Source organism: Ostrea edulis, chromosome 1, assembly GCF_947568905.1.
Source record: "Ostrea edulis chromosome 1, xbOstEdul1.1, whole genome shotgun sequence".
NCBI classification, from domain to species: domain Eukaryota; kingdom Metazoa; phylum Mollusca; class Bivalvia; order Ostreida; family Ostreidae; genus Ostrea; species Ostrea edulis.
This window is the reverse complement of record NC_079164.1, coordinates 37906861-37919976: the sequence shown is the minus strand read 5'-3', so window position 1 is coordinate 37919976 and position 13116 is coordinate 37906861. Positions and strand designations below refer to the sequence as shown.

The following is a 13116-nucleotide window of genomic DNA, read 5'->3' as shown; positions in this document are numbered from 1 at the left end:
GTGCCACTAGATAACTGAAAAATTGTTGAGTGTGGTGGAAAACATCAATCAATCACTCACTCAATCAATTAATCAATCCGTGGCCGAGTGGTTAGGACATCGCGCTCAAAATCACACGACCTCTCTCCTCTGGTCGGTGTGGGTTCGAATCCAGTAAGTGAGAAAGTTTCCCAGATTACTTTCGGAAGGTCGGTGGTCTTTTCCCAGGTACATTGTATCTGGGTTCTCTCTTCCACCATTTAAAACTGGGCACTACCAGATAACTGAAAAATTATTGAGTGTGGCGGAAAACAGCAAAACAATCACAAACAAACGTATCTATGTACATGTACCACTGTCTAAGGTAGATAATTCAATTTGAACTATGATATGCATTGTATTGATATGGAAAATTTACAACATTTTGTATGTGTATAGCTTGGGTGTTTTTAATGTGATATAAAAATGCTTGATGTTACATGTATATTGAATTAACACGTCATTCCTCATCAACAACTCTCGATCAGGATCGGAATACGAAATTGAATTTCTTATATATCCGGTTGCAAAGTCGAACTGCTTTATTGAATTATGTACTAATTGCACGTTACACCTTAGAGAACTGTTCCTTTTAATAAAGAAAGTTGCAAAATATATACAAAATGAGTGTACCTTATTCATTACTGTTACTGAACTTTCGTCGGTGAAAATCTGGATATGGCGTGTTTTGTTTTGTTTTGTATTATTGGCGGTAAGGTCCACATTTTCTACGTGAGTATTTTGATATTTTCTTATGGATCTTTTTAGAGCATACATAGTATGTCTCGGCTAGGAATAATGGAAACTGTCTCACCTATAGATTTTTATTTTTTAAATGTAGAACACTTCTATCAAATGTGTTTGAAAACGCTAGGACCCCCGATGCCAGAATTTCTTTTTCCTAGACATCAAAATGTCAAATTCATAATCCTTTTTGGTTAGTATATAACACTTTTTGTCCCATTTATTCATTTTTAATCCCCAATTACAATGATATTTAGTTGCACTTTGTTGTATTTGAGTGGATGAGTGTCAAACAGAAGTAATTTAAATTTGCAACAGTCTCTCATAAATATGCTTCATAATTCCCTTTTCACAAATTTGCATTCCAATGTATCTTTGAATATCATAAATTCTAACATATATACCAGCCCCAAACATTGCTATATCAAATACAGATGTCACTTTCCACTAATAACCGTTAGCGGGGCCCTTGCTGACCGTGTCAGTTTTCTAGTTTTGTATTCTTTATAAGAGTAATGAGATTGATCACTCTTCGTCATCTTCACCTTTTCACACCTTTTATGGTAGTTACAGTTTCTGTATAATTCGGGTGTCCCCAGTACTGATGAATATCGACAGCAGCTTAATCTGTCTGAAGGTGTTAAAACCGAGACGCCATTTCGTCTCTACATTGTTCTGTCTGGCGCATCCTCAATCAGATCCATGTTTTTGGCAGGAGTTTGCTCAACTTCGATCATTTGTCTTAATCGACTCTGAGTTCGTTTTACCAGATTTTGACTTCAATTTTATGTCAGTAAAAATTTCAGCGCTCTCTGTACACGTCTTGCCATCAATCCGTTCACTTCCCTTCATCCCCTTCATGTGTTTATCAGTAAGATACATTCGTTATTCAATTTTTTTCTTTATTCACAGAATTGAAAAAACAAACACCACGAAAACATCAGACTAAGAACACTATTCCATGTCAAAAGGCTCGAGCATTGCACAAATTAAAAGTTTTGTGTTGTTGTTGTTGATGAGTGCATTGTTCAAGCTTTCTAACGCGTTTCATGAAAAATATGCTGGCATGAAGCGTCGGAGTTCATACCCTCATGTATTTTCAAAAATTATTTTTTGATATTTACATTCTACTTTCATTTTGATCGGAATTTCCAGCCATTAAAATAGAATTTCTATATCATCAAGATTCATATGCACATTGTTCACAAGACACTCAACTGTCCCTCGATATTTTCAATATAATTAGTTCTCCTTTTGTTCCCTCACATTGTCATTTTTGATTCAATCAACTAACCAAACAAATTTTATTCTTCAAATGATTAAAGAGTTGAAGTATTTTGTCTGCAATGATTGCTGTTGAATTTTGATCATAAGATGGATTCTCCTCTTTTCTCCCAGTTCCATAAATTAAGCGGTATATTGTTCAAGAGTATAATAAAACTGGCTATTAGTTTCTCTGATGAAAGTTTGGTGTCCTTGATATATCTTTTCTTTTCTGCATTGTTTGTATTTGGAAAATGACAGCTTCAGGCAGATTGACTCTCCAATTCAAAAGAAACATTTTAGAATATTCGTTGAGTGATGACGTAATACATGTACAAACTGTTTCTTCAAGCTCTGAACATGATTTCATTATCACCTGCATATGGTGTTTATATATCTCAACTGATTCAATATGCAAGAGCTTGTTCTGGGTATAGTCAGTTTTTAAATCGAGGTAAGCTACTGACAAACAAGTTGATGGTACAGGGATTTCAACAGTCTCGATTGAAGTCAGTATTTCGCAAATTCTATGGTCGTTATAACGATCTACTTCGTCAATACAACCTCGCATTGGGTCAAATGCTGTCTGACGTGTTTCATACCGATTGTTAAGCCGTTTTTGGCACACTGATTTGACTGCGGATAACTCCGTTTACCTGATCAGGATATGGGGCTCACGGCGGGTGTGACCGGTCAACAGGGGATGCTTACTCCTCCTAGGCACCTGATCCCACCTCTGGTGTGTCCAGGGGTCCGTGTTTGCCCAACTATCTATTTTGTATTGCTTGTAGGAGTTATGAGATTGATCACTGTTCGTTATCTTCACCTTGCACTTAGTACAAGTGGTGTCATGGTAAACTTTCTCTGGCTCTGAACATTTGCATGGGGAGTCAAAATCATGTAAAATTTGTTTTCCTGAACATCTGGACGAATTCGAATGGCTTTTCCCTTTCGTATTTTTTCTTCTCTTAAATGTTGTGTTTCCATAATTAGCACTTTTCTGTAGTACACCATTAAGCGGCGCTTTTTTCTTTGGACGTGTTACAACGGCATAAACACAGGCAGTGTCATTTTCAACATGTTGCACTGTAAAAACATTTAAGTGTAGGTAAGATATGAAAATCATCATGTATAGAAATGTACTCTGATGATCAGAGAGAGAGAGAGAGAGAGAGAGAGAGAGAGAGAGAGAGAGAGAGATTACGTTGACGTATCACGGGATATTTGGCTCTGGTGGGTATATTTTCATGTGTATTTGTATAACAGAATAATCTAGGAAGCAATAGGAACATCAGGTGTTTGTGAAATATAACGCCGACGAGTGTGACGACATGCAGATAAGGTAAAGTTGACCTCAGTTTTTATGAATGACCATTATATTTAGCAATCACAGTGACCCTGACCTCTCAGATCATTAAGTGTAAATCCCTTCTTTTTAATTCTAACTACATGTATATGACCAAGATTAAAGCAGCAGAAAAGAGACACAAACAGACGGGTAATCATCTATTACAAAAGGATCGAGTAATTGAATTTCTTACTTTAATTTTGCTTTCTAGACTGATGGAGTTGTTGGATTTGGTATGGATTTCAGTCTCTTTTGCTTCTTTTCTAAATCCTTTAACGTGATAATAACGTGTTAACTACACAAAAGCTGCAAAAAATCAAAGGCATACACATATATGATTACCGTCAAGCAAAAACCACCCTTAAGTGAAAAATATCACTTTTTCACTTTTTAAATGTTTTAGATAGAGGAATATCGTGACCGAACAACTCAAGGTCCTATATCAAGGCCTAATTTTCCACAATTGAGCGTGATAGTGCCCGGAGCATAGTGTTTCACAGAATTGTTCATCGTCGGAAACCTACGGTTGATTACGCTTCGTTCCTCTCTCCATCACTCGTGGATCCATTCATTCCTACTCGTTCGTTCTCATGAATAAATATTTTAAAAATACCGTCCAATCAAAGTAATCGTTATAGTAACGGAACTCGTTTGTTATAGGTAGCATTAATACGGAAGCCCATTAGTGCAAACCAAAACAAAATTATTATATAAAATACGGAAATATTAAATAAAATACGAAAACGTCTTTGTCTCTCTGGAGTATGTGCCAGTAATTTAAAAGCTTTTGCTTTATGGGTTGTATTTGGTGATAATAACAAGGGGTATACCCGGTTTTTTGCTTTTATTTACAGCCGATAACAGAGGTGGCTCGATCGTAGTAATCAAGTACCACTTGTACTGTTTTTATTGACTAAGACGTTTTCTCTGTTCTACATTGTACCTATCGTGTGGTTCATACCAACGCAATAAAAATTTAAGGGATATGCTCACACCCTCATTTCAGAATAATCAAACTGCATGATAAATTTGAAGTGCAAATAGACTTCTTATGAGGCGGATCTGCATGCAGCGAAAATTCAATCTATCGATCAATCCAATCAATTAGCTCAATTTTCACATCGCCGAAACACTTAATTAGTGTAGAGTCAAGTGATTGTTGAGGTACGTGTCTGATGGGAGCCATATATAGTCTTACTAGATTTATGGGGGCTAGTGTTGAAGTAATTTTAGAGAAATCCTGTAATCCGATACACGAGGTCTGGGACCTTTCAGCGAAAATAGTAGATAAACGTGTAGTGAATGGATAAGTTGGCTGCTTTGTAATGTCATTAGATTTCTGTAAATCTCCATTGGCGATGATGAAACCGCAGTAAATCAAAGAATTAGGAGCTTGTTAAGCTCTACTGACACACACATTATATTCTCAAAAACTGTTCTTAATTTCGTTTTTTATTTAATAATTTCGTTTTTTATTTAGTTTTCGTTTTTTATTTAATAATTTCGTTTTTTATTTAATTTTGGTTTTTTATATATTAATTTCGTTTTTTATTTTAAGGTCAAGTACGGTGATTTTCCTAAAACTTGAGTTTTATACAGAAAAATGTCTGTCGTACACTTATGGATTAATTTCCATGGCAATTTTGATAAAAATGACTTAGCGTAAATTACACGGCGCTATCAAACTTTTACCCGAGCGATCGATAAATGTGTTGTGACGTGAGTTATCGCTCGTAGTTATGACGTCATCTGAGACAACTTTCGATTGCATTGATAGGGTTTTGTAGTGTTTACATAGAAAAGTCCTATACTATGGTACAATGCGCTGCTTTGAACTGCAATGTGAAATCGGGACAGGGATTAAGTATGTTTCTTTTCCCAAAAGGCCCTAAATTTCGAAGAATTTGGACACTGAAACTGAAAAGAGACACTGAGATTTGTGACAAGCCACGAGGATCAGTGAGTGACACTTTACTTAACGAGGATCAGGTTTCCATCAATCAACCCCGACGCATCATCCTGTTTGACGCCAAACAAAGTGCAAATTGATGATTAACTGGGCATCCTACAAAATAAGTGGAGGGATGTATTTTAATTATAAAAAGTTCAACCCAAAAAGGGGGGATGCAATCCACCCCTCTCTACACCCACCACTGAATGCTTTAATGCGACATTGTATTCAATGGGTTTGCGATTGCACATAAAAATTAATGTCACCCATTACCTAGTTCAAATTGATTTTATTTCTTTTATTAAATGAAATATCTTTCGAATATTGTCGTACGCATATTATATTTATAAGGGACTCACCATTTCATTTCTTCACTATATATATTTTAAAATATAGTCAAAATGGAAATGAATTCAATTTAAAAAAGCTATTTTGATAAAACCTTATTTATTGCGAGTTCAGTCCAATTTCCAAAGCTTTTTTCAAGTTCATTATGAAAACAAGTACAAGGTTTTCCTTTTCCTAATATGCTTTTTTAAGTGCTACATATCATGAATCATTAAGGCAAAATTTCACACCTCAAAATGCTACAATTCGTTAACTTTGTGCCGTAATATTTCAATTTCGCATTTGACGTGTGTTGCGAAGAAATTACATTTACTAATAGGCCTAATTTACATTTTATGATATTGTATCGACATGTAGATGTTTTTCTTAAAAAAAAAAAGGGGGGGGGGGGTTACACATAACGTTGTGCACAATAAGTTTTTTTCTTTTGTCTTTTGTTGTTCTTTTTTCAAAAAGTCATTTTTCAATTGAATATATATCTAGCTAAACACATCATAATCTGAATCTGATCAATCTCATACCAGTAAATTCCATTAAAAAATACAAACGTGAGAGTCAATCTAGTTAAATACGCTCACAATCGCTACAATAGAATATACGGCGAGTATCTATGAAGTCTGATTTTGATAAGCCTAGATTGTGTAAAATACAAAGGTTATCTTTTGATAGAACATTTTTTCCAATATCATTCCCAATTTTCTATGGACTGGCCCGGTAAATAATTTCTAACTGAGATTCCTATGAGATATTTGTCGAACATAGACATATTACTATCGGATGGTTTCGAAATGGGTGCAGGTACAAACATAAAGGGTTGAATCCCTAATCTCAAGTGTATATATACGGTATTTCACCGTCAATATCCACGGTGTTGCTAAAACTGGCAATTTCTCACGGAAATTAAAACGATGATATACAGGCGTAAACAACTACAACTGTCTCAGATGACGTCATAAGAAAGGGCGATAATTCCATCATTCGTTTCTATAAACAACGATTTTGGAAAAGGTTTTTTTGCGCATTTATTTGGATAAAAAAAAATAAACACATCAATAAACTTTTCAAAACGGGTTTTAATGAATTATAAACTTTATTTTCAAATTTATTTTTATTACACTTGACATTTCACATTTTCGTTTTTATTTATTAATTTAGTTTTTTATTTAATATTTTCGTTTTTTATATAATAATTTCGTTTTTTATATAATAATTTCGTTTTTTATTTAATAGTTTTGTTTTTTATTTAATAATTTCGTATTTAATATAATAATTTTGCTTTTTATTTAGTTTTGGTTTGCACTAATGGGCTTCCGTACATTAACTTAACTTTGCTATCAGAACAATTGTATTCCGAAATTGGGCTGAAAGCGTCTTGTTGATTGGACAAGTTCGCTCAGGGTGTACTGTGAGCGCCCAATCAAATTTCCTCATCAATTATTCATGATAACAAGCGAGTAGGAATAAATGGACCCACGCATGATGAAGAGAGGAAAGAAGCGTAATCAACCGTGGGTTTCTGACGATGAGTATTGTCAAACAAATTAAACTATTAAACACACACACACACACACACACACACACACACACACACACACACACACACATATATATATACATACCTGCAGATGAATACTAGAATCATAACCTGTAAAATTATTCCACAAAAACCAATGACGCTGGTAAAGCATACCGAAGAACTGCTTCTAAAATTGAGTGCTTGTCACATTCGATACTTCTGATAATTCACGAGAAATGCATGTTTACATGAACAAGTGTAGATAATGAACAACGATTAATCTCATATATCCTGTAAATAATTCAAAATTAACAGAGGAACAATCTCGGATCCATGGCCATACGAGGTGGTATCAGCTGCCTAGAAGGATAAAACAACATCCATTGACCGGTCACATCCAGTTTTATTAATTCATCTTAATCAAGTGAACAGAATAATCCGTAGTTAAAATCGGTATGTAGAGAACGGCCTATCAATTAGCATTACAATACCTCAGATAGTATTTAACCTAACGACGTTTTGTATTTGCAAATAAGATCATGAAAACGGGTATACAATTCGCAAAATACTGACTTTAAGCGAAACACTGTAACATCATCTAATTTGTTAGTACCCTTTAGTTAGTAGCATTTAATTTTAAATCTTTTCGAAGAAGATTTAGACTTATTACATATCTGATAATACTAACAATAAACATCAAATCACTACAATACCCAAAGGATCTGCCAGACAACCCAGTATCTCGTCACACTGATTGGCATTGCATGTGCATGTCTCATTGCATCGTTTTCCATAGTATCCCGTCGGACATTTTTGAGTACAGTTAATGTCAAACATTCCCACACATTCTAAAATAAGATGGACTTCTATGGGTTTTTTTAAAAACAAAATATGAACAACGTTTCTGTTATGGAATTCGTTAATGTCAATAATCTGAACTCCTAGTATGCAAGGTGAAGATAACGAACAGTGATCAATCTCATAACTCCTATAAGCAATACAAAATATATAGCTGGACAAACACGAACCCCTGGATACATCAGAGGTAGAATCAGGTGCATAGAAGGAGTAAGCATCCCCTGTCTACCGGTCACACCCGCCGTGAAGAATACATATCTTGATCAGGTAAACGGAGTTATCCGTAGTCAAAATCAGTGTGCCAAGAACGGTTTAACAATCGGTATGAGATACGTCAGACAGCATATGACCCAATGATAGGATGTATTGGCAAACTAGATCGTTATAACGAATATTGCTATATGAACATGGGAAGTTGACGATGGAGAAACTGAAATCATCCCGTTAGTTTACCGTTAATATATATTTTCAATAAAATATCTAAGTACGTGTATGAAACAGCAGTGGACAATTTTGTGGTGTCTTTTATTTCGAGCTCACAGTGATATATCGAATAGACATATGAATGAAGTTATTATTGTCAATAATCTAAACTCCTAGTATACTCGTCGATGTATCTAAATGTCGAATTGAAGGCCACAACAGGAGATATTTTCTTCTCACGTAGAAGTTTCTGAATAAATTCTGCTTCATATGACTATAAAAACAGGTCCGCTAACAAAGGAGCGCAATTCGTGCCCATGGGAATTCAAACAGACTGTTGGAAGACCTGATCACCAAAGACCACGAAGATATTGTCAATGAGGATCTCTAACATATTTGAACTTCAGAGTACTTGTGAATGGTGAAGATAACGAACAGTGATCAATCACATAACTCCTATAAGCAATACAAAATAGATAGTTGGACAAACACGGACCCCTGGACACACCAGAGGTGGGATCAGGTGCCTAGGAGGAGTAAGCATCCCCTGTCGACCGGTCACACCAGCCGTGAGCCATATATCCTGTTCAGATAAACGGAGTTATCCGCAGTCAAAATCAGTGTGCCAAGAACGGCTTAATAATCGGTATGAAACACGTCAGACAGTATTTGACTTGTGCGTGGAATCAGAGTGGTGTTTAACAAAATAAGTTTTTAGATGACTGATCACTAGATATGAATACTGTATTTCCTTTTTCCATTTTTGTTGAAGAATCAAATGTCTATGATGTTAAAAAGTCTAGTCTTTAATTTATCGTGAGGAATGGTCGTTTATAGTATTGAAAAGTCATAGGTTTTTATGTTATTTATTTGGGAAAAGTTTTGCGATTTCAAGTTTACTAAAAGTTCTTTAGAATTTTTGTAGAATCCACATTTAATTGACACCACTTCTGGCAGTCGCACAGTAAGTTTGAAGTTTCTCCTTCACAACTATTAATATTTTCGTGAGGAACAAAGATAGGGGCTTGGTAGAACACTTACTGGATCTAGCAATGTATCTTTGTTTGTAAGGGTTTTTATGTAATTTAGGAATCCAGTATAGGTACGGTAACTCATATTCATTCGACCCATTAATTGGGATATTAAATGTGTCTAAAACTGAAGCATGGTTTTGAAGAATTTCATTTTTGAAAGGGCAGTTGGAGTATAAGTACGATTACCAAAGTGGAATTAATGCAAAGTTCGTTTAAAATACAGTTGTAATAATGAGCCTTACAAACAAAGACAATGTTGTTACAAGCTTTGTCAGCTGAAACCAAAACATATTTCTCATGTCACCTATCTAATTCTTTTTCACTTCTGGTTTACTAAACACAGAAGGATAGATGGTACGTAATTTTGTTTTGATATGTCTAATGCGGGATTTTAATATTCCTCTTATGAGTTTAAGCCACTCTGACAATGTATTAAGTTCTTCATTTTCTTATTTAGCCCATCGTCGCGTATAATCTTCGACAGAATTCATACTAAAGATGAAGTTCTTTCGCCAATTAAAAGACCGAGGTTCTCTGTATTTAGGACCTTTTAGAATAAGTTATTTGAGGTCCTCATTTTCAACTATATCAACATCACCAGTAATGACATGTCCAGCTGGACTATATTTAATAAAAGATGATGAAGAACAAGAACACGTTGGTGGATTACGTAGAAGATGGTCTATATCTAGGCACTGCAAAGTTTCTTTATAATTGAAAGGTTTGTATGCAATGGTAGAAGTATAGCTGTAGGAAGCACAGGATGTAGACCTGAACATGAAATAAACCCGTGCTGGTTTAAAGAGCATGTGATAGGCAAAATTCATAATAACAGAGTTCAGTCTGTATTTAGGTGTTGAAAAATCCAAGTATAGACTAGCTGTAACTTCTTCAAATAACGTATGTAAACTCTCAATGGAACAGAGTAAAGTTTTGTACAAATATGATGTGTATCTAATTGTCTGCTGACGTAAGACAAACGTGAATCAAACGTGACAAATACTACAATACCCGGAGGAGCTGCCAGACAACCCAGTGTATCGTCACACTGACTGGCATTGCATGTACATTTCTCACTGCATTGTTTTCCATAGTATCCCTTCGGACAGTCTTGACTGCAGTTGATGCCAAAACTCCCCACACATTCTGGAATAAAAGATGGATTTAATTATTTAAAAAATCCACACTATGAACACTTGTCTCCGTTATTGAATTCGCTCATGTAAATAATCTAACTTCTCGTGTGAATATCAAGACTACTTTCCATTTTTAGGGTGTATGGTAAGAAGTTCGACAATTTTTGTCGTCATGTAAATATTGGTTCCCACTATATTTACTTTTTAAATAATATTCTCACTGTGTTCTTTTACCTACAAATGTTTTCAAGCATTTAATTAAGGGTACGATAATAAATTTGATAACTAGCTTATCAGCTTTAAAGTAATTCTGTACAAAATATATGAACATCAGACCATACAGCTTAAAACCACGCCGTTCAATTATCGCTGATGAATAAGGGATCAGCAAGTACTGTCTTTACTATTGTCGCTTTCATCTACTCAATGTAGAGAGTGTTTAAAATACCATAAAGGGATCACACTTTGAGCGCAAAAACATCAAATATCATCAACAAGCAAGTTACCTCCCGCGTATTCCTTTAGATTGGATGAAATATACTCAAGATTCGCGAGGGAATCATAGTGACGATGCTTAATATATCTGGAATATGTCATTTAGATGAACTGTTTGGGATTTTCATATTAAGTAATGAACATTTCGTATTAGAATTATATGATTATTACCCTGACACTTGTGTTCGTTCCTCTGGTACATGTAGTTTGAACAGCAGTGGATACCATTTCTACAAACAGAAGGGAAGACCTCTCAAACATCGTGTTATTAGCACTGTCTGTCAAATATAATGTTTTTATCACACTACTTTTCACCTCTATATTTCTACATCTGAAAATGTAACTTACTCTTCGTCGTAACACACTCCATTTTCTTTCTCATTATCTTCAATGTAATTAATACGATTAGGGATGATATTGTAGGGATGCATAAGATAAATGTGAATAGGTATAGGGGGAAAGGAAAAAGAGAGAATTACTTCTTAAACATCCTGATATTTTATTACAGGTCTCATCAGAACAGTTACATTTACTGTTACATGATCCTCCGTAAAATCCTTCCGGGCACTCCTGTGAACAGTTATACCCAAACCTCCCAACACATTCTACAAGAGTAACATGCTCTTTTTTTTCAAAAATTCTTGATATTTGCTTTTTTATCGAAGTCTTGTAACATTTTTGGAAATGGAAAAGTTATTATATCAAATTTTAATTGAATATTTAGCGTTGTTTACCCTGGCACTTATGCTCATTTTTTACGTATATGTAGTTTGAACAACAGTAGGCACCAATCCTGCAAACAGAATATCATATATTTTAATCAGATACTCTAAGCCGCTCCCAGGATGCTTAGTTTACGGTAGTAATATAACGATGTGTGTGATCAAATCAACGTTGAAAACTTACTCTCTATCATAGCAGATTCCATCCTCCATACCCAGTCTGCCTACAACGTACGTTAAACAAGTTTCACAATATGGTATGCATTAACATGATGATATCATAGGTATGTGTTTAATAATGTGTTGCGAAATAGAAAGAGAGAGACTTACTGCTTAAACATCCCGATATTTTATTACAGGTCTCATCAGAACAGTTACATTTACTGTTACATGATCCTCCGTAAAATCCTTCCGGGCACTCCTGTGAACAGTTATAGCCAAACCTTCCAACACATTCTACAAAACAGGGATAGAAATAACACCTCTGCAATTCCTCATTTAAATAGGAATTAGACTCAAAATTTTATGAAAAAGCAATTATACTTTCATTTGCGTAAAGTGTTATACTACTTGTTCAATAAAAAAATTCACCTACCGACACAATGTTTGATGGTGTCATTATAAATATAGTTCGAACAGCACCTTGTGTTATTTCTATAAGAATAATATATTTAAATTGTAGCAGAAAAGTACAAATACAGATCTACCAGAAAATGTTTGAAAGTGTCTTGATAAAGAAATCACGAATTACATTGACTTACTGATCCTGTTCACAAATACCATCATCTTGAATGCCGAAACAGAGGTTGACGTTTTCTAATATATATATAAGCAATACAAATATTTCCACATGTCTTGAAAGCATTGTCAAATATGAGATTATGTTTTCATTAGGAAATTGACATCGAAATATATTTACTGAAAGTGTGAACTTTGTAACATCTCAAATATTGAAGCATACTACTTTGTAACTTCCTCTTCAACAACTCGCCTTTCATGATGCATACTTAGGAAGTGTGAAAACAGTTAAACATTAGTGATAAACATGTATATTATAGAATTTTTAGCAAGGGTACTGAGATCGCGAAAATTGAATATCACTAACAATTTATTCCATATTAGAGGTGAGATTTATCTTTCTTGGAATCATAAAGTCGCTAAAATTAGCTCTCGCTAAATACATATACCCATACCAGTTTTAATGGAAAAAAAATCGCTAAATCTGTGTCTTGCTAAAAATCCCACTGATATGGTTGATTG

General features: G+C 34.7%; 1 protein-coding gene across 1 annotated transcript in view; it reads right to left on the bottom strand.

Moving 5' to 3' along the window:
- LOC125658977 (platelet endothelial aggregation receptor 1-like) overlaps positions 1 to 12642 on the bottom strand; it is a 34985-nt gene extending 22343 nt beyond the window's left edge. Inside the window, exons 1-5 of the mRNA XM_056143018.1 lie at positions 12618 to 12642; positions 12187 to 12312; positions 11614 to 11739; positions 10515 to 10649; positions 7902 to 8036 (exon numbers count right to left, since the gene is read on the bottom strand). Coding sequence (XP_055998993.1) covers positions 7902 to 8036; positions 10515 to 10649; positions 11614 to 11739; positions 12187 to 12312; positions 12618 to 12642 — 547 coding nt within the window. The remainder of the gene's footprint in view (positions 1 to 7901; positions 8037 to 10514; positions 10650 to 11613; positions 11740 to 12186; positions 12313 to 12617) is intronic.
- Positions 12643 to 13116: the final 474 nt, after the last annotated feature.